At 39.9% G+C, this 22,864-nt stretch overlaps 1 protein-coding gene across 4 annotated transcripts in view; it reads right to left on the bottom strand.

Annotated features, from left to right (window-relative positions):
* Nucleotides 1–700: 700 nt before the first annotated feature.
* cadm1a (cell adhesion molecule 1a) overlaps nucleotides 701–22,864 on the bottom strand; it is a 380,582-nt gene continuing 358,418 nt past the window's right edge. For all 4 annotated transcript variants that reach the window (XM_031868998.1, XM_031868997.1, XM_031868996.1 and 1 more), the window contains 2 exons: nucleotides 4,882–5,010; nucleotides 701–2,904 (listed from right to left, as the gene is read on the bottom strand). In XM_031868998.1, coding sequence (XP_031724858.1) covers nucleotides 2,786–2,904; nucleotides 4,882–5,010 — 248 coding nt within the window. In that variant the 3' untranslated portion in view covers nucleotides 701–2,785. The remainder of the gene's footprint in view (nucleotides 2,905–4,881; nucleotides 5,011–22,864) is intronic.

Here is a 22,864-nt window from a genome sequence, read left to right on the forward strand (position 1 = left end):
GTTATGACAATGGCGTCTAGCTACATATAAATCAAAACTGTGTACATTTTATTATTATCACTGATATACGTCATGTATATAAAATGGAAATCTTCAGTGAAATCTGAGGTTAACGGTGGAGTAAGAAGTACGGTGGTGATAAGCCACAGTATTAGCTAAAAACTCATGTGAGAGAAAATACATCAATCAACTAAAAAACAAGCAAATTAGGACACAAATTGACAAATTGACAAATTTGACAACACATACAGGGCATAAACATTGCACATAATTAATCACACATTAATTTTGCGCTTAAATAACGTGTACAATTTCACTGATGTTACTGTACAAGGCAAATAATTTAACTCTTTTTTCTCTACTGATTTGTTATGATTTACATTTGTCAAATTGATCCTGGTACAAATACTTCAGAACAGCTTTGGCTTAAGAGGGTTGTCTGGTAACCGCAGGGTCAACGGTTCGATCCTCGACTGGGACGTGTCACATGTCGTAGTGTCCCTGAGCAAGACACTGAACCCCCGGCTCCCCGGGTGCCTGTCATTGGCAGCCCACTGCTCCCTATATACAGGGATGGGTCAAATGCAGAAGTCAAATTTCGTGTATGTGTATATGACAATAAAAAGGGTTTCTATTACCGTGATTAAACGCAGGCATAGGTGACTTAAAAAATGAATACTTTAGGAATAGTTGCAGACACTCTTGGGGTTGATGTTAAGTTTATCATTTGTGTTGAATAAATGTATAAAATGACAAAATATCATGTTACACAGAGCCAAAACTTTGAAGGTGAACACTGCCATAACAGAGTAAGGGCTTCATTAGGCGAGCTGCTTGCTGTGTGAACACATAATGATGACAAACAATGCCATGAATAGACCCTTATTGCCATGTTAAGAAGCCAGGGCATGAATGTAACCCATGGATTACCATCCCGGAGCACAACATGTGTATTAGGTTCAGTTACTAACAATTAATTACTTTTGGCACTCCTCAGTGCTCCCCAGCTGGCGCAGCAAAACATATCCTCATTCAATTTTGGCAGGTGATACATAAAGCAAGATAGAGAGGCAAAAATAATGAGTTTTAGCACGTACGTACATGCAAAAATATTAACAATTGTCTACGCACTCAAGCTGCTGCATTAAAGAAAAAAAACATTATTAGAAGGTGATGGAAAGTGGAAAGACTGGATTGTCTTTCAGAGCATTTCAGTTTGAAGACATTTACTTCCATATTGACAAAAGTCACAATGAGTGTAACAGAATAAAATCCACCAAGGTACTCCATTGCAATTCTATTAAGTTGTAAAAAATATTTCTTAGTAAGGATTAGTGTACAATACAGCTGTGATTCCATTGGCTTGTGTGCGTCTATGGGATAACATGAACGCAGGATGTTTTGTGCAGCTTATGTGTTCCTAAAATCAATTTGAATGCGTTTGGTTGAGGCCATTTCTCTTATCGGTAAAGTTATGTACAATACGCCAGCATCTTTCGGCTGCTAGTTGGCCAATATTAACAGCAAATATTTTTTTTCAACAGCCCGTTTATTACTGAGACATCTTGACTGAGAGCCTAGCAAAACCAATTTTAAAACAATTTACATTTTCTTACTTTCCCATTTGTAAGAAAAATATTCTAGAGTGAAAGCAGATGGAAATCAATTGAATCACATCATTACAACTCAATAAAAGCTGGTGGGAAAACAGAGCTTCCATCCACACTAATAAAAAAACAAATAATAGTACTCAACAGAGAAAGAAATCAAAATAATGAAATGGCACCACCGTGAAGACAAATCATGTACTACTTCTCTTTACTAAGAAAGGTATTTTTTAAGAGGCAGTAGTAAAAACTGCTTTGAAGAACAAACTGAGGTTGCGAAACATGAATTTAAAAAGTGAATTGGCCCAATAAAATAATTTAACATGATCCCTTGCTGCCTTCTTTTTGATTATGTTTTGAATGTGGTTATGTTCAGGGGTGGGGGGCAGGGAGAGCATATACAGTACATCAAACCTGTTTCTCATTTATGTCCTTTGTACAATGATATGTAAAGCATTCCATGCATTTTTGGAGCTGTCAAAACTTCGGGGGAAAAAAAGGAGAGGGAAGTAATGGCTTGAGACAAATCACAGTATACTGGAAAGAGTTTTTGTTATGCAGTAGAGGAAGCGTGTGTGCAGACACATTTGGGGAAATGAATACAGTGACTGTGTAATTTTACCATCATACAAAAAAAGCCAACAGCACATCGATGATTACGAGTGGGGAAAGATGAAACAGGGGGAAAAAGGAGAGCAACAAGGTTATGCAAATGAGGATCAACACAAATCCAAAGGATGGATAGAACAAGGCACAGAATTTTCTGCAAATGGTTGAACTAAATAAAATTCGTACCAGCAGTTAGGGAGGTGTTGAAATGGTGAAGCTCTCTACAGTGAATTCTGGCAACGTGTGGCACAGCCTTCCCACCCGCAACCCCATCCCCTTCTCAGTTTACTGAAAACCCCAACCCTTCCATTTTTTGTCCTTTTTTTTTTTTTTTTTTTACACACAAAACATTCCATCTACATCTGCAGACTAGACTAAACAACGGCTTAAAACCAGGCCTTTCTTTAAAACCCCCTCTCTCTTCTACTCCCTAAACTCTCGACTCTCACTAAAAAGTGATCCTGAACCGACTCGAATCCCTCCGTCAAACCCCCCTCTCCCCCTGCCCCGGCCCCAAAGACAGCTCGTTGTCCCAAAGAGGACACTAGAGTGAGGGGGTCCCGTTTTGATTAGATGTAGTACTCTTTCTTTTCGTCCGAGTTGGTGTGGCCACCCTCTGCGTTGATGATGGCTGTATCCGCGTCCGCTGCGTCGTCTGCTCCTTTGGCTTCGTGTGTGAAGTAGGTACCTGAGGTGGAGGGGATGAAGGACAGAGTCACGGACTGGGTAATAGCCTGCTGCGTAGATGATACAAAAGATTAAAATGTGCCTCTACATCCCTCAGCACCTAATTATGTAAATCCTTCTCCATGTGGCCATTTACACAAACCTAACACCAGCAAGCTGTAATATTCAGATTATACATAATTTCCACTTCTTTTCATTCAAATTGGCACATGAAAATCAGGGTTTTAAAATGATCTCGAGTGTGTGGAAGAGCATGGTTCACACCTTCAAATTAACCTTGTCAAGTTCAGAGGAGGGGAAAAAAGGAGCTAGCGAGCCCCTTAAAACTGAATTTATTTAAAGATTTATTCACATGCTATCACAGCAGAGGTTGATAACGGAGGCGACGTTCTAGATCGACTGAGGATGGGCACTTAAAATGTGGAAATAAAAGCACAAGTTCTGCTTGAATCGATGGAAATAAGGTGGTGCTGCATCACAAGGATGGTTACCTGGGATATCTTGAGGATGTGATAAAAAGCCAAATCCTATTTATTTTTTTCCTTCTTTTTGTTCCCCATATTTATGTTCTCCAGCACTACTCAGCCGCTGATTGGCCAGTATTTGTTGCAGAATTGGTTAAATTTATTGCTGATGAAGAAGATTGGTGAATATTTGGTGAGGTAAATGAGTTAAACTCACATGCCGATGGCAGCCTTCTTGTTTAGTGCTCCTGGTTACAGGTACAAAATGTTTGCTTATATGGATTAAAATTGGCACTTTAAGGAGTTCGACCCTATGACTTTTGGAAATGCAACCTTAGTTTGAACATTATCATCTATCATATCTTCTATCTACCTATCTATCTATCTATGCTGTGATCCGCCCCCGTTGCCAGTTAATACACCCTACTCCCACATTTGTTCTCATGGTTATGAGTCGCTTCAAGAAGCCTCATTTTTTGTTGAGTAATTATTATCAAAAGTTTTCCGACGGAGATAGTTAAACACCTGAAAGTATAGATGTATTGTTTTTCCTAAATGACTTCCCCTGGCTCCAGTCTCACATCTCAACATTTCTCTGCATAGGTGTGGCAACCAAAAGAAAAAATCTCCTCTCTATCATTATTGCTCTTTCATGAATATTCATATCTGGCATCCACTGCAATTTTAAAAGCTTACAACTCGCACCATACACAATGCCATTAGGCAAAGTGGTCTCTAGTTGACTTTTACTGCTGCATAGTCACATGGATGCGTTTAATTCATGTGTTTCGCTACAAAAAAGGATCTTAATTGACTTTCCATTGCCATTGTTTTTATGCTGAGAGACATGAAGAAAATTGACAATTTGTGTCCTTGTACACGAAACAAATAGAATACATTTCAAAGCTATTTCTGGAAAATCTTTGGTATAATATTCCTGTAAGTAAGTAGAACATATATGCTCGTGTTTAGTGTAGCCTGTAAACACTGTATTTTCTTTAAACTGCCTCTAAAGTTTACTGAGTTTTTCTGTATCTATTTTTTAAGTCATGCTGTTTGTTGATTTTATTTTACTCCCTTTAATCAGCATGAACAAGGACGGTTTGGTTTGTAAGGTAGTGATATATCTTCCTGGCTTTCATGTATTTATTTTCCATTTGTACATCCTGTCCCATGTTCTCCAAATAAAGAGGAAGAGATTTATTTGCCAGGTGGTTGTTAGTCAAACTCGAACAGTATCTTTATAACCCACCGACCTAAGAATTTCTACAACTACAGTAACATGGCTGTAACGTGTGACGATAGGGTGGCGTTTTATTGGCTGATTGAGTCCAGAGCTCGCGCTCTGCTGTTTTACTCTGTCACCGCCTGTGGATGGTAAACATTTCCAGCTCCTGTCCATAGTTTCATTTATGCATGCTGTATATAATAATCTGTCCCAATGCAGCTTTAGTTAGAAAGCAAAGGTGAATGCGTTAGTTCTGGGTATAAAGCTATATTTTCAGGTCCAGTACCTTTGTGTCTTGCGAAGTAACGCCCCAAGACGATGAGTAGACAGAGCATGGCAAAGACGACCACGGCCACCACTCCTCCAATCACTGCATGGTCCACCGTTCTGGGTGCTCCTTCTCCAGCTCGTGAATCTGAAAGCAAAGGGAAAAGAAACTCAGTGTGGATAGATGGCAGTTCTCGGTGTTACACTGTGGGAATAGCAATCAGCCACCACATCCCTGCTGGGACGTGTGACAGTCAAATGTGCTGATAGGCATCTAGAGATGATACTTTAAAACGATAGTTCGGTATTTTTAAGTGAGGTTGTATCAGGTACATATCTATAGCCAGTGCATTGCACAGTAGACGGCGGTCGGCAGGCCACCAGTTTGAAAGGGAACTTATCTACTGTATTTCTTCATGGAATCGGCTTGCTTTGAAGAGAGCATGGATAAGTTTCACTTACGGTTCAGTTCCCTGTTGAAGAGGGCTGTGTGATGGCAAGATAGAGCTGTGAAAATATTCTAAATATAGCGTACACTTAAACTCCAAACTTTCTCCAAACTCAGGTACTGCCAACCGCCGTCTAGCAGTAGGTAATACACTAAGTAAGGATAAGTACCTTATAGAAACCCACTTCAAAACATCAAAAAATCCCTTTAATGCCCAAACTCATGAAAAGAATGAAAAAGTTCCAACAAAACTAAATAAGTCGTTAAAATATGCACTCAATGGCTGTTCATCACGAAGAGTAGAGTATCTTTCTTTGATTCTCTAATGAATTTATCCACACCAAATCTGTACCAAACCCCAACCATCTCTTCACATTCATTTTACACTTTGTACATAAACTTCCATCTCAAAGCATATAACTTAACATAACAGTTTCCCTTGTCTCGTGGACGGACTGCAAGACGATATTTGCCTCAGTCTAAATGTGTGGTTTCGTGGACTGTACCGTACTGGACTGGTCTGGTTGTTAACCATTAATTTGTGTTGCATTCACTGCGATATGTCTTCTTTTGGTATCTTTTGTTATACTCCTGGGACAAGTTTGGCTCCTTTTTATCTAGCCGACATTTTAATAACCACTCTACAAAATTGCCATGACGATAACAGTTTGGTTTGCAATCAGGAATTGATTAAACTGAGCAGGAAAGGAATGACGATGTTCCTGACGGGCTGTGTGAAATCACTCGGGGACAGATTTACTGAGAAAATGGCGTCGGGCAAATGTGCGCTGCGATTTTCTTTGAGTTTTTGTGGCCGCAATCTGTGTGTATTCAGCGCCTGATTTACTAAGGCAGCAGCTCATTACGCAGTCAGCTCCTGGTACTGCCCTCTAGACACACTCTGAAGGAGAGCTCATTACTATTACTCAGAATAATGCTCGTAAAATTATGATTTCATAATCTCACTCTGTTTAGCCTAATTTCTTCATATCTGTATCTAATAATCAGTTATTAGGGGAAAGCAAGGCAGTTTTTATCTAGAATGCATGTTTCATTCACAAAGGTATGATCGGAAAATCAGGCCCGACCCCACAGAAACACACAAAGTGTCCGTCTTAGCCGCCCCAAATTAAAGTCGAACCACGGCAGCAGTTTAAAAAGCTGGAACTTTTAGCAAAAAAAAAAAAAAAAGCATTACAAGCTAAAGTAAATTCGTGACGTAATCTCTGTCATGCACCTGCCCATAGGTTTGAGTGGTTGTCCATCCCCATGTTGACCCGAGTAATGCTGTGTTTACCCGCGGGTATAGCCAATGGATGGACAACTCTTTGTGGCTCTTGTAAATCCCAACTGAGCTATGCCTTCTTTTCTACCAGAGATAATTTTCCTCAGTACATTCAATTGGAATACATTATCAACCTCTGTTAACACATCTCCTCTTAGTATGTGTGCAATCCTCTGTTAATTGTATGTGCAACATGCACACTGTGACTCAAGCCTGGTGTGTCTGATTGATAAAAACAGCACATGCACCTAACATTCGATTTAACGTTTCTTGCATCAAATGTCTGTTTAAAAAAAACCCCCAAAAAACATTGTTGAAGAAAGCTGTAGAAGAAACTTTAAGGCAACCGTGCAGACAACACATTTACAAACTATTCACTGAGTGGGAATGTTGGATAATGTGTTTAAGTCTTGAATTGAATTAAAAAAACGCCAGGGACTGGACAACAAGCCCCTGAAGCTCTTGGCTTTAATGCCATGTGAAAGCTATTGATCAAGTGTAGGGATCCATGACAACCCAAAGTTAATATCCGTTAGGGGATGTGATTGGCCCTTCTAAGCACAAAGGACGAGCACATTTTTTCATCACTAGCCCACACGATGTGTTGGAGTAAAATTAATGGGAGGGGTGGAGGTGGAGGTGAAGGTGGTGGAGAGAAGATAACTTACTCGGCGTAAGTGTTGCATTGAGATGTGACCTGGAATTGATTCGCCATCCAGCTAGCACTTTGGTATACGATATAATGTGTACATTACTAATGCATTTTTATGCTTTCAGCTTATTAATATACCATTACACCATACACTTAACCTTCACTTCCTCGATAATGTCTTTTTTAAAGACAAGAAAGTAGGGAATGCCAGAAAAAGTAAAGTCAGAACACTGAACACCAGCCAGCTCTTAGCAGTCAGATCACGTGGAGGAAATCATCAGCCCCCACCATCCATTAGCTATAGTAACTCGCTAAAACCCCGACACACGCTTCTCCAGCCTAGTTCTACACTCAAGGGATTTGCTGAGTGAGCTCCGGGAAAAAGAAGCAGCAGGCCACAATTTATTAACGAATAACAGAAACAGAGAGAGAAACATCATGGATAACATCAGCTACCACCCACCTCTACACACCGGCGCTATAACCTGTAGGGATAACAGAGGGAGGTGGGGGAGGCAGAGCAGTGCCACCTGTCAAACTCAACAAAACATTACCTGATGGATCTAATAGGTTATTTTGACTTCAGATTTTCTTTTTTAGTGCTGGGCAGATTCAATTAAACTGAGCAGGAATCCCTCTGACATCCAATTCGCTCTTGTCAGGCGCTGCTAAAGCTGTGCTTTAACACACTTTCCTATTACGATGTTAATGTGGACTGTGGCTTTTGGGGAAGCAGGAGAGTGTGTGTGTGTTTGGTGTGTGCGGTGTGGTCAGAGTGGTGGGGGGCAGCTTGGATGGTTACAATGAACGATTCCTGGTTGTCTATATCAAATATTCCTGGTTAAAACTCTGATAAGGGAGAGGGTGGGGGGAGAGAACATGAAAGTCTCCACAACGAGTCCACAAGTCTACAACATATCATACGTTGCTTCATTCCATTATAAACTGGAGCCTCGTGGATTAACCTGCGTGAACACGACTGGCCCTAGTCTGGCCTGTTGGTGGTGCTCGAGGGAAGGTTGTGTGGTCACTAAAACCTCCTCTTACTTTGAAAGAGCTTGAAAGTATGCGATAAACTACATGGGAATCACTTTCACCCCCGCAGGTTGCTTTAAGGTTAGAAATCCTTGAGGCTCCCCAGTACCTCACCTGGAGCTCTTCTCATTTCTCAGTTTGTACGTCCTTGACTATTTTCCTCGCCTCCTCTCCTCCTTCCTTCGCCCCTTGTGCACCGGAGATGCCAGCAGATGAGGCGAGGAAGACACACAAGGAGAGAGGAGTCGAGGCAACGGGAATTTAACAAAATGAGACATTATAGCTTAAGAGCTGTCATTTTAAAGCGACACATAATTAAATACGATGCTGATAGAGCGCTGTATCAAGGCTGAGTTCTAACCGCAGCGGCCTGGGTTCGATTCCTTTGCTGTGTCATCCCATCTCTCTCTCCTTTCCCATCTGTCTTCAAGCTATCACTACCCAATAAAACAGAAACACCAAAAAATATCTTTAAAAAATAAATAATTCCTTGAGTCTGACAGCTTGTTCCAGCTCTTCATTGAAGTTGTATGATGCTTACACTGAGAGAAATATTCAAAGCCAATACATCTTTTTTTCATAACCATTCCATCAAAAAGAAATATTGTACATGTCATATGCATCATTTCATACCCATTTCACCAAAATTCAGCCTGACATATTTGTTATCATTGGAAACTTTGGGATCTTCGCTAGAATTGAAACTAAAGTTCTGTGTGTTTGAGGAAGTTGATTTTCAAAATACTTGGCAAGGTGTCTTGTTTTTCAAGACGAGAGACATGAGGGTAGAGAGGGACAAAAACATTTTACAGGAATCCTCTTCTGGAGACCGTGAATATCAATCATTGCGTGGCTTCGTGGAGGCCAGTAAAGGACTGTCAGACCAAATGATTGATCACACTGTGGGCACAGATGTAGCCAATGGAAAGTACAATTGAAAGGATAATTCATGGTTTAATACAAGTTGGGTAATAATAACTCTGTACTTAAATGTTGAGATCTGAGAATTACTCACTTGGTTGGTTATCATCTCTGATAATGATCTAAAAAACTAAAAATATATAAGACCAGAGTTGTGATAAACCAAAATTATCCTTTAGCTTCACTGTCGGGTACAATTTATAAATATGTTTATTTAATCCAGTTGCCTTTCTTCCTGTATTAACTGTTCTACTGTTCGTTAATTTGCTGGGTGAGATTTAAGTTCAGTTTCAGAAATAAACCCTGAATCCAAAATGTAGGTGTTAATGAATCCAGCAGTTCTCGTCTTCTCTTTAATGAGAAAACAGCTTGTTAATACGTGTATGTTTTTGTCAACTTATTCCAAGCACTTAGTTTGTACCCAACTGAGAAATATTCATACATTTAAAAACAAAAAACAATCTCTGTTCTCCAGACATGACAGAAAAATAGAGAAAACTACAAAAAGAGAATATATTTGCTCTCATGCAAACACCTCTTATGCTCTACCTATAAACAAAACAAAAGTAATTTATATTGGTTGTCACAAGAGGATTTCATAGTGCAATGTTCATGTAGCGTGTTTGTGCCGTTTCCTAAAGTACATTTAGCTTTGGTGGTGTGTGTTTTAATCACTGACTGAGCACTGGCACCTGCTTTCTCTCCTTAGTTTGATTGCAATTAAGTCTTCTTAAAGTTGGATTTGATGTTTTAAAATGAGAAGAAAAAATAAGATGTATGATTTAATCACTCAGGATGCACACAGTCTCTTTCCCAAAATCAAAGTGAGCACGAAGCTCAACTTGTTTGCTGGATCTAGACCTTTGCAGGTCTTGCATGCCGCAACAACAATAAGCCCAACAGACGGAGTTACACAAATGTGCGATGAAAGATAGTCTTCCTATAGAAGGTACGGATGGTATACTGTTTTGAAAACACAACCTTCCTCTGTATCCGTAGCTCAACTGTATGTTGTCAAATTTGAACAATAAAGTCATACAAAATATAACAGCGAGTTGTGTTTAAAAGATGCGGGATCATTTTCTCGTCATGTTTGGTATGGGTGGGAACTAGAAAATCCAAGCTTTCTAAACGCACCTTGTCTCAAAAACACAGTACCTTTAAATGGGCAAACAAATCAGGCACAATTCACAATTTACATCTTGATTCTTGATTCAGTTACTCGAGGGTTCTACAGTGAAGGTGGGACTAACAGGAGTCAGCAGTCATCTTGCGCTAAGGGAACTCTGGCTGACCACTGGTTGGCTGTATCGAAGCAATTACACCGACAAGCCTTTCATCATTCTCTTCAGCTTGCTGAGACAAATCTGAGGAATATCTTGTAATGTACTGTGGACCTTCCATTCTCCACACATCTGCCTGTACAGCATGGGACTCTGCCTTTGTTAATTGTTATTTCAAAGGTTTTTTGGGCGACTTACGTTAATTGTAACATGGCTATGTGAAAATAAATTGTGGGGTTTGAATCAAAACTCCCAGCAAACAGCCATCATTAAAACAGTAAACCTGGCCAAAACATGGAGACCGCCTGTATACTGCCTGTATTTTAGTATATTTTCATCAAATATACAGTCACAGCTGTAGTAAAGAGTAGGAGAAGACATTCAGGTGCATCATTATCCATGAAATCTTGGTTTTAATGGTGATATTGCCTTTGAAATTTAAATTACATACCAGGCGATGATAACAATTTAATTTTTTCTTTTATTGCATCTCTATTTACTCAAAAATGGTAATATAAATAGTTTACTTATATGGATTTTTATACCTTATTAGCGCACCTTTCAAAGGACACCAGAAATATGCACATAAGCCTTTTGGAAGAGGAGCTATTGTTGATCATTTTTGGTATTCTATTTTAGACATTTCTATCCTAGAAATAGGGCTAGAGCTTAACATGAAAAGTTCTTGATGGAATGACAAAGCCAACAATTTCTGTCATAATCAAACAAACAAACAAAAAATAAAAGAGGGTTGTCTGGGTTCCATTTTTAAAGGACCCTGTTTATAAGCCGGAAGAACTGTCTGCATGACAGCTGCAGAGCATGTGCTGTCAGTTTCTGGAAGCACTCAGTCCCAACGATCCCATATAAAGCAATTTGCACGTCATATCAGTGTGTATCAATTATGAGCAATTACTGTCACCTCTTGAAATACAGTTTATTTGTGTTATTATCTCACATAGGGAGTCAAAATTGCATGGGTCATTGTTTTAGCAATCAAAGAAGTGCACATTCAAGGCAATTTTATTTATTGCCTTTCCTTGAAAGTCACTTCTGCTGCAGTGTTCAGTTAAGTGCTTTCACGCATGTGTGGAGCCTAAAAACACAACCGATGTCCCAACATGGTTGGTACCATTTATATATATTTGAAAGAACCATGCAGCTGTTTGGTCACGACTCTAGAATTTTCAGACAAGTTTAACAGCCGTTCCTCCACCTTCTTGTCCCAGAGTGTCAAATCAACAGACACTTATCACCAAACTGAAGAAAGTCGAGCATCTAGTAGCTAGAGAGCAGGATACGTTTCTTTCTAAGAGTAAGCGGAGACCAAACCAGAGCCAAAAGGAAAATGAAAACATTGCTCTGTGCCTGGTGATTATTGGTTGCAAACATGTTGTATTGAATAAGATGTAAACCTGGGTAAAAGTAGAAGTCTTTCTGAGGATGGGAAATATATTTTGATTCCCTATTTTCTTGCATTTAAATTTGTGAAAGTGCAGGATGGTTAAATATACAATTTAAGGTCATTCAGACAAGGATTTATGTTTATCAAATATTACTATTTATTTGTGTTGACAAGGGAACAATCAAGTTTCATTTGAATTCTTAAGGAATTGTGATTAATTAGCTTAATGTTTGTTAAAATTAAATGAGATGATTTGTTTTGTTTGTAGCATTTATGAGGCTATAGTGTGCTAGCATGTTTGCTTGTATGGGTGTGAACCCCATGAAAAATAGCCAACGCTTATGCTAGTGGGGATCCTCTTAAAGAAAAAGAAGTTAGCTTATTAGGTAATAGAGTGCTGCAGCCATAAGTCCTAAAACCTGGAAATTAGTCAGCAGTTTTGTACTTCTGGTTCCCCGGTCATCCCGGAAACTATCTTTGATACGTATATCACGGCAGCGCATCAGTGAGCTTGTTTGGGAGTTGTTCTGCCCCCTAGTGGCCGAATATAAATGAATAAAGCTTTAGAGCATAAATAGCTGCTGTGTGTTGTGTTGTCTGTTGGAGGCTGCTCAGAGAGAGATTTTATGATGGATCTACGGGCAATAACCCAGGGGTGTAGGGATGTAAAAAGATAGATGATAACCACAATGGGGGTGTTTATTATTACTGTATCACAAGCAACAGTACTGCTTTCTGTTCTGAATCCATATAAAGCCCTTTCCAAATAAAACTGAGTCGCAAGTTGTCAGTTTAAAAGCAAGGTATAGCATAAACCCGCTGTAAACACAGAGGCAAACAGTTGCAGAATCCAGCTCTGTAATTTCATATTAGGTTAATTTCTGTCTGGACGTATCTTAACGCTGACCCACAGCTCAGTCTCCCTTTGAAATGTGCAGCAATATAAACGATTAATCACGGATGGGCATCAAACAAGGTATCCACCGGCTAAACAAAGCATGTAACAGTCAACCAAGAGTGGTCATTTTTGCAGTGGGAGAAGCGCTCACCTTAAGTGGGAGTATCTCATTTTCACAAGACATATTGACAGAGGCCTGATTTGAGACAGAGGAGATCTCCTAATTGGATCTCCTAATCTGCTAATTAAGCATTCGTGATTTTACTGGTGTGCCCGTGCTGCCTGCAGATAGAAGGGCAATCAGGAATACAGCGGCGCTATGCGGGTGGGGTGTCATAAGAGCACATTGGCTTGTCAAGATCCACTTCCATTGCCCACAACACTCTCGGTTAAAGAGTGAATGTAATTAAAGTCCCAATGAACCTATTCATTGAACCTATTTAAAAATGTCAGTTAAATCTTTTGCCTCTCGGGTAGTGCACTACACTGCTTACATACAGAGCGACTTGGCCTAAGATTTATTGAGTCTTTTTCAAAGTGTCAAAAAGGGTTTCGTGTTAAAAAGACAGCAGCGCCATTAAAAACAGAGTAGCTAAAGGGTCAAATAAAGTTGAAATGAAATGATTAAAACCAACGTCATAAAGTTTTTACTTTTGTGGTAATTCAAGAGACAGTTCTGGCTTTGCTAGCCTGATCCCTGATTCTGAATAGTGAAGTCTGTTATTTAAAGGCCTCGTTACTTTTGATATGTTGCAGTGACTGGTAAAACCTGAAAAAACACTTGGCTTGAGGATCCCAACCTGATAACGTGTGATATTAAAAGAATACTTCAGCGGTTCAGAACTACACTTGTATAAATTTGGAGGGCTTTCGAGAGGCATATAGTATAGTACAGATATAGTACAGGTTCCTAGTGTCGGTCGAGCACCAAATGTGATGGAACCTACATTTCCTATAATGCAATCGACAGCATTTCCATATGTACTCCGAGATAAGAAGACACATGATCATTAGGGTGATTTCATGTGACTATGTGTAAAATGAGTGGTGGTGTGGGGGAGGGAGGATAAAGTAGCATGTGGATAGACGCAACAAGACGCAGATTGCATCATGTGTTGGCGACCGTGGCTCAGTGGTAAAGCAGGGGCGTCTCTCAATCAGTTCGATCCCGGCTCCATTAGACCATGTCGAACGGTATGATTAGTCCTGATGGGCAGGTACCTTGCATGGTAGCCCCTGACATCAGTGTATGAAAGACTAAATGATGTGAATGAGTCCATTTACCATTATACCGTTTCATTAAAGATTTGTTGTGGGTAAAAACAATGAGAATCTAATTTCTTTAAATCGTGATCATACACAGATGGTTTCAAGGCAGATATGAGAAATTATTTTGGTCAAACAGCCAAAAGTCGATATACCGTTGGAAACACAATGTTGACTTGAGAGGAAAACTAAAAATACTTTAATTTTGAGTTATTAGAGATAGAATTATGTTGGACTTCCACTTATAATGAGCTTTTCTACACTTCTGCGGATTGGGAGGGTGGCTGAAACATCATTTTGCTGTAATTCAATTAGACAAAGCAAAGAGGACAGTGACATTTCATTTCAATATGAATTCATATCATTTTTCATTCTATAATTATTTCTTCTTTTGCAGCAAAATGACAGTTATAATTACCGGTTACACTGAGGCATTGTTCGTCTTCTGAAAATAACAAGTCACCAGTATTCAACATTCATTTTCACTTTCTGGTACAAACTTGTGGGCCTGCATTAAATATAGAAAGCTAAAAACACAGCTGAAAATGAAACTATATATATATTGCCAAATTTACTACAGGTACACTTCTCCTTTTGTGGTATTCCTCATGTTATATATGTAGATTAGTGGATGTAATGAATTCTATTTTGGGTACAAACAATGCAGTCACGAGAAGGACAGCAAATGTTCCATCTCCAAGCAGAACAAAAGCCAATAGTGCATTATCTCTTAAGAAACCTTGCACCTTGTTTTTTTTCTCCTTTTTCTGATGGAGCTATTCATCATTTATCTAATCACGTTCGGTATTCATCCAAAATGTAATATAATTATGGGCTATAACTGTTCTCAGGATATTAAGCCGTATCTGGGCCATGGCTAGCTCAATAAACACCTTCTAATAATGGCTTTTAGTGGTCTCAGGAGTGACTTATCCTAACACATTGAGGACTCTCTATGGCTCCCAAGGCCAAATGAGTTCGCAGCTTGTTGCAGAGATGCACATCAGTCCTGTTAATGGGGGCACTGTTTGGAAAAAAAAAAAGAAGCCTAGTGGAGTTTTTCTCCATCCACCAGACTGCCCTTTCTTCTCTCAAGCGTGATTATCAACACCCACCTCCACCAACGCTCTCCTCCCATCCCACTGTCACTGAGCTGCCTCCAGCCCCGGTCATTTCATCGGCTGAAAAACTCCCCAGGATTTATGCCTGTGGATGTGAAAGGTGGCCAGAAGCCTGGGGTTTGCGTTTGTGTGTGCTCATGTTGAATGATTTCTCACCTGACACCAGACATCTGAGGATTCCATTGTGTTAGAAAATGTAATATTTTGACTTTAACAAAGATAAGGTCAAAATTAATGACTGATAATTGGTCACGTATTCATTATAAAAGAAAATGCCATGACGCTACTCATCACGAAAACATTAAACTGTGTTTGAGCGATACGAAGATAACAATCTCGTCAAGGTCAGCGTGACAGAAATGGAAGGCATTGATTAAATTGACTCCCTAAGTCAAGTCCTGCGCCTCCTCCCCTGCTCTTGGTATAGTGATAACAATAACAGAGGAGTGTGTGTACCCCGGTGTTGTGAGACAGAATAGTATCAGTGAAATTACATTGGGGGCTTTGTGTAGATCTGTGTACTCAGCAGAGACATCCCTGGGTGAAGGAACTGTGCCAAGGAAATGAGGGGCTAATCCTGGAAAAAGAGCCCGAGACAATGGCTACATTTACATACATGCAGTCAACAGACTGTCGCACATTCTCTGGTGAAGGTCGTACACAGAGATGATCTGTCGACACAAACCTTTCATATCTCACCTCACTGACTCAATAAATCCAAAAACAACAACGCAGGGAACACCATGACAGAGAGTATTAAGCAAGAGCCCTTTAAAGGACAAAATAAGATAAGTTGTTGCCTTTTAAAACAACCCATTCGATTCATATGAGTCTACTTCAAGTCTACTTTGTTGAGGCCTTAACCGAGTTGTTTTCCCCTTGAGTTGCTTTAAGATTGAAACAAAGCTAAGGCTTGGTTGCACCAATAACGATTCATTTTTAAACCCTATTAAATCATATTTTAAGTTTAATTTAACAAGATTATGGGATATCTATGAACTACTGCTGATTATTTTTCAAAGGTTTAGCTATGAATGCTGGGTGGGACCAGCTTGGCTACTGTTTAGAGAGAGAGAGACATTTTATTGCCCGGTTGCATATATGCAGCCCTGCTCCACAGACACACACCACACGCATTACTAGAAAAAGAAGAATAGTGTCACTCCCAGCCCGCTTGAGCATAAAGTAAACATGGAGGCACTCTCCATGTTTACGATTTCATTTATAAGTCGATGTGCAGTGGAAGCGAGGGAATTTGTGACTGGCTTCGTGCCTCTTTTGCCTGCAATCTGAACGTAGCCTAAGGTTCCAACACCACTTCTTCTGCAAGGACAAGCACATATACTCTGACACTTTTTTTGGCACAGCTCTTATCATAGTTAGTGCTAGACTGTAGACGACGCCTCCGCATGCTCTCACACATACTGTACATAACGATGAGCTGCCACCAGAGAAAACAAGGATGTACAGAAACAATGTCAGCAAGTCTCAAAAGGGCTAATATAATTGACATCTACTCAAATAAGAGCAACTGCAATGTGTGTTAAAGGCGGTTGTTCCAAATCCACGTGGACATGGTCTTCATGGTCGCCATTTCAGTGTGGTTGTTTAAAAGTACATCAAATGACTCTGTGAGGTTTGATCTTTGTTGCACACATTTTGGCCGCTAAGCCAAGAGAAAAAAATACTGGATTTCAGCCATTATGTAAAGATGGAGGCCGAGCGGGATATTTTCTTTGTTATCTTAGTCCTTGTATGCTGGCTTTGTCATGCTATTTTGTCCGTCTTTGAGGAGCTGTGTTGCGGCACAATCTCTACGTTGGTGTAGCGACGCTGACAAAAAAACCTGCAGTGATAATAAAATCCTATAACAGGGCTGAGTACAGGGTGTCGGCCTCTAATCCAAGCCTCACCTCAAAGGAAATTCAGGCCACTTTACATGCATGGATGGTGTCAGGAAAAAAAAAGAAAAGAGAAAAGAAAATCTGCTGTTTTCCACACACAGCTCGCCAGACTTTGAATCCGAGCTGCTAACAGCGAGCGAAGCCGGTGAGGATGGATGATCTCCACGACACTAAATGTCGAGGGTTTTGTTTATTAATATATATTTTTTAACAGATATCCTTGCAATGACAAAGCCCTGGTTTTGGCATCATGGGAAAACAATTATTCCAGCATTTTCTGCAAAACACCCAGAACTTTAGAACGGCACAAGAGAGTGACCGAAGCCTCGGAAGGAAGCATTTGCTGAGATGGAAATAGAGAAGAAGGGGCTACTCTTGCAATGCCGATTAATAATCAATTTCAATTTCCTCTCAGATGTGATTTTCATTGTTTTGGAAGATGTGTGAAGGTGTTTCCTGACAAACTCTATAATTTAGTTTTCTTTTCTCTGCCCTGCAGTCCTTTGGGCCAGCAATGGCCCAGCTAAGCTAAAAAATAAATAAATAAAAAGAACAGTACGACTGTCTCAGATGAAAGTTGCAAGACTTGCTGCTGTCATGACAACACCGAGCCTCAATGCAAATTATAATAAGAGCATTCAAAAGCAAGGAACATGCAGGTCACATGCCTTGGGATCCTATTGTGCAACTAAGACTTGTGGGGAATAATGCCAGCCTCAAGCTCACCACCTGCTGTGTCTGCCTGCTTGGAGCACAGAGTGCCAACCAAATTATCATCATTATTAAGGAAGAAATAGATATACTATGAATACAACCTGCATTGTATCGGAGAAATGTTTTACCATTTAATATACGTATGCCATTAATCCAAGACAACACGTTGTGGGCTAATAGAGGCATACACAATGTGCAGACAATAATTGCCCAGTCAGTCAGTATGTTCACCACTTTAGTCCAGACTAAAATATCTAACTCTTGGATGGACTGCAGTGACATTTTGGTCCCCAGACATGACTGGTAATCTCCTCAAGGGAAGATTATGGACAGATTACATAAACATAATGTCATTTTATGCTAACAATAACACTGATGTTTCATGTTTTTTTTTCTATGTATGTATATGATTAAAGCATAATATGCTACATTGTTAGCAGGAAGGTTGTAAAGGGTATGTGGGAGATAATGTGGCAGCAGTTGGTGAAAGACGGCAGGTGTTAACATTTCAGCAGGTGGCAGAGCTGGATGATTGACAGATAGTTTGTGTGGTCTGATTCAAACTGTTTCAATAAAAGCAAGGACATTAGAAAATTAGATAGATTTTTTATAGAATGACATGACACTATTACTAATGATATGAGTAATATTAGGTCATTTTGAACATCTAACAAAAAAAGTATGATAGTCCATGTACATTGGAAACAGTAAACACTGGCATGGATGCAATATTGTTATATTTTGATTTGAGTCACCTGAAATGCAGGTAAAATGTATTTATTGTGTGCTTTGTTTATTTCCTTGGCAAATTAATTACACTCAAGTTACGAGTGTAGTTGGTGAAAAGGCAACCAGATGAACTGACAAAAGCAAGAACCAAAAGACACGGAAATGATTTACGGGGCTCTGGATTATTTACACAATATTATTATTATTGTATTACTAAAATCAAATCAATATTGTACTTTTTAAGTATCATCAATACCAGTATATCGCAACACTCGTGTTGACTATTGGACCATGAAAAAGTATGACTGTAACAAATGAACCTTTGCTGTACAGACTAATTAAAAAGATCTCATGTCACAAGCCCCTGTCTGTTTCACCATGTGAAAGCCAGACGTAACCTTAGAGGTTCACTTAACTTTGTCACCTGCCATACTCAGTTGCGAGTCTAAAACTAATTAATGGAGCATATGTGCCTCATTTGTAGAGTGCCCCGAAGGCGGCTTCAAGCCACCGGACGCCAGTCTCAAAATACCAACACATCTATCTCTGTGTGCACATATGAAACAGGCACACGCATCTTAAAGAAAGGGATTCCACAGTGGCACTGATGTGGAATTGAATTATAAACTCCTCATAATCAGTGTTGGGTAATGTTACTTTACAGCGTTACCAAAAATAAGAACCCCTCTGCAACCTCATAACTAAATGACAGCACGTTTATGAGCTGCAAACCTTCTTTTCGTTTCTAAAGGATGGTGAGACAGGTTTCCACTAACTTAAAATCATGATGCAGTAAATATGGAAAACAAGTTGAAGGTTTTGCAATATTCCTGCAGTGACACAGCAGTAGGTTACCACCCCATTGACATCTCTGCCCTGCTAAGAGAATTCAAAAAATTCTGTTTCTTTCCATTTCAGAAACACACCTTTTAGCCATACCACATATTGGTGGACCAGTGTGGACCCAGGAAATAAAGTGTCTGTGCCGATGCTCAACAAAAACCTTTCAGCCCTCATCTATATTTGCTGAGTTTTCACTGTCCTATTCACAGGTTTATGGCATATAGTCTCAGCATGGGATGTCATATATTGATATTTTCAGAATAGGTTTACTCGGAAATGTCATGTTTACTGGTACTGCACATGTTTGAGAGCACCTATGTGAAAATAAAACGTTTTATGCCACTTTGGTCAGGTTTTCAACACACTACAAACTAAAGTAAATATAAATGGATAGGAGAGTGATACTGTCAAAAATATAAAGTTCTAAAACCGAAATAAAGCTAATTTTCCTGGATTTTTGTCAGTCCGGTTGTTTGTCTTTTTCTTATTAACATTTGTTCCCATCGTGCTTTGGCTACTGTAAACAGGAAGTCAATAGTGTGAATCATCCTGGCTTTAAACCTATATTTCTATACATGTTGGTGAATGCAGAAGGGAGAGTCACACTGAACTGATCGTTTGCTAAGCTTCGCACACGGCTGCTCTGATTTCACCATTATGATCTGTGTGTACTCCATGAGTCTAAAAATAGAGGAGGCTATTTTAATGCTAATACCATAAATCGGGTTCACCGCGTACAAAGGTCAAAAACATCAAAACGAAAAAAAACATTTTGTGTGCACACAATCATCATACTAATGCCCTGGCTGTCAACGACAAAAAAAATAAACTGCCATCGTATCCCTTTAACCTACCAATATGTCAGGCGGTCAATGATGTTGGCAATGCCATCTGTCCCTTTGATAGCCAGTCAGCCCAAGATCACCAGTGCACTGCTGTCTCTGAGGCCTGCAAGGACTCAGTCTTCAAGTCAAAAGGACAGCATTTGGAATTTGGCCAAATCCTCAAACACGTCTTCCCCAATCGTTTCCATCCTCAGCATAGGAACCACGCATTGAGATACACATGGAGCACACACAAATAAACACAAAACGGACATACACTTCCCCTTTACTAAATGCTTCCCCAAGTTAGCTGCCCCATGCAGCAGTATTCAAGAGTCTGAAGAAACAATCACTGCATTTGTTGCACATCAATACCTGATGGTAATCTGACACAGTATGGCCTTGTCATTTAATGAATGCCTTGTCTCTTTAATGACATCCAAATGTGACAGCTGAGTCCTTGGATTAAAGAGAAAGGTCTCGTGCTTCACCTGCCACAATCCTGCTGTGAGCAAAGTGGCCATTATACTGCTGTATTCCTCTCCACTATTAGATCTCTGAGCGCGGCTCAATTATCCGACTACTTCCACACGCTTGCTGACAGCAGTGTTGGCAGGTGTGTCCTTTCCAGACGCTCTCACCTCTCCGGATGGGAAATTAGTCAGTGCAGCTAGCCATCAGCTAAAGCAACTGACATCTTCGACTAGCATGCCCTTTCATTAAGAGTGAGGAGAGGGAAGTGAGATGAGACGAGCAAACGCTGCTCGAACATTTGACACCAAAAACGCTGGCTCTGAACCGTGGATCACGTGCATTTTTAGAAACGAGGTACAGGGAGTTGATTTACCTCATGCAGGTACCATGAACACAAAAGACAATCCTCCAACAAAGCAAAGCCTTGATTATTGACTGTGGTGTTGATGGCCACAATGCCACAGGACAAAACTAGATGGAGTGATTGGGATTTGTGCTAATATACTGACAGGATATTAGAAATACTGATGTTCAGTGTAGTAACAAATCTCTCAATGCATAATCCCACCGTCCTGAGAATTAAAATAAGTAAACTCTTCTTAATATTTAATTTTTACTTCATAAAAGTTTATAATAATATATTAAAGTTTTACTTTAATATATTTTCTATAAAATCAAATCTCAATTCCCAATGGTTTGAGGGACTTTTTGAAAGCAATTTTGTCTCAGTTACCAACCTCACCTTGTTTCATTTGTGTGTATGATTTGTTGTGGATCCTCCTGACATTCTTAAATAACAAGCGCTCAAGTGTGGGTTACAATGTTTAAGGAGGTAATCGTATTGCTCTGATAAACACTGCTTCGGTAAGTAAGTGAGAAAGGCTTTGTGATCAACTTGTTTGTTCCCTGTAACTCTTCCTGTAGTTTTGGTTTCAAATGAGCGCCTTTAACTCTGTGGGTCTCACAAGTGAAAATGACTTTGTACCACGAGAGCTTCCGAGAGCCAGAAGTGCAATGGTGTTTATCCACATGCATAATAAAAGCAGTCATTATATCGGAGTTTTCCAGGGTCTCTGGGTCTCTCTCTCTCTCATTTCAGCATCAGAGCAAAAACTTAATTTATAAGAACACAACGTTTCAACACCCACTTCTCCAGTCCACCGGCAGCTCATCTCGGAGCCTCTTCTTCGCTCAGGCGCATGTTTAATTTGTTCCCGCCTGCCCTCCGTGCCACTTCCCCGTACCTGGCCTATTTTAGAGGGAAATGGATAATCTCGAGAAGTGCCTTCGAGCTCAATGGTGTCTCGGCTTCCTCTCTCTTTTAGTCGTGACAAGCGGGGCATCACCATGGCAACAACATTTGCGAATGATATGGGGAGCGAGGCGGTCAGCGCCGATGCTTTTCTAACAGGCTCTGACTTGGTGTCACACACTGGGCACAGGCATCCTAGACATGCATTAGCATTTTTCAAATACACCGGGATTTTTGGAGATTGCCCTGTTGACGCCCAAATTATTCATCGTAATTTTAAATGACACTTGAAGGAATGAAATGAACTTAGTTTTTTTGAATTCATTTCGTGGAACATAATCACAGATAATGTTTATTTTGAACGTTATGGTTAGCAATGGGCTACATGTACTCCAGCTCCACTCTCTCATGTCACTTCCTGCTCCAAAAACCAAGATGGCGACGGCCAAAATACAGAATTCAAGGCTTCAAAACCGTAGTCCACAAACTAAACGGCGATGGCATGTCTACTGTTTATATACAGTCTATGGTATTTGATTAGCCAACAGTGGACATGGCCGGATGATTATGAATTGTGTTGCAGCAAAAGTTTTTGCCAAGTTCAGCTTTTTTGAACAAAACAGAAATCTAAACAAAATTGACTGTTGTTATTGCAACTTATTAACCTTTCTTCAGTCAAACATATTTGCTCTAGTTATTATTAGCTGCAGCTGAGTTTCCATGGTATCAGAACTTTGTGAAATGTGTCCTTATGAAGGCACAAATAAACAGCTGTAAAGTATTGTTACAGATATGGCAGACACAGTTTGTTGAGTCCATTCTTTATCTTCATTTTCATAACTTCCTCTTAGTCTACCTACTGGCCCAGTCTATCTCTGGGGACATGATGCTATTGATGTTATTATCCTGGCATTGAGCATCACTGACTCATCACAGTCAACATTCATT

The sequence above is a fragment of the Anarrhichthys ocellatus genome, unplaced genomic scaffold (genome assembly GCF_004355925.1).
Source record: "Anarrhichthys ocellatus isolate YVR2014 unplaced genomic scaffold, GSC_Weel_1.0 scaffold45, whole genome shotgun sequence".
NCBI lineage: Eukaryota > Metazoa > Chordata > Actinopteri > Perciformes > Anarhichadidae > Anarrhichthys > Anarrhichthys ocellatus.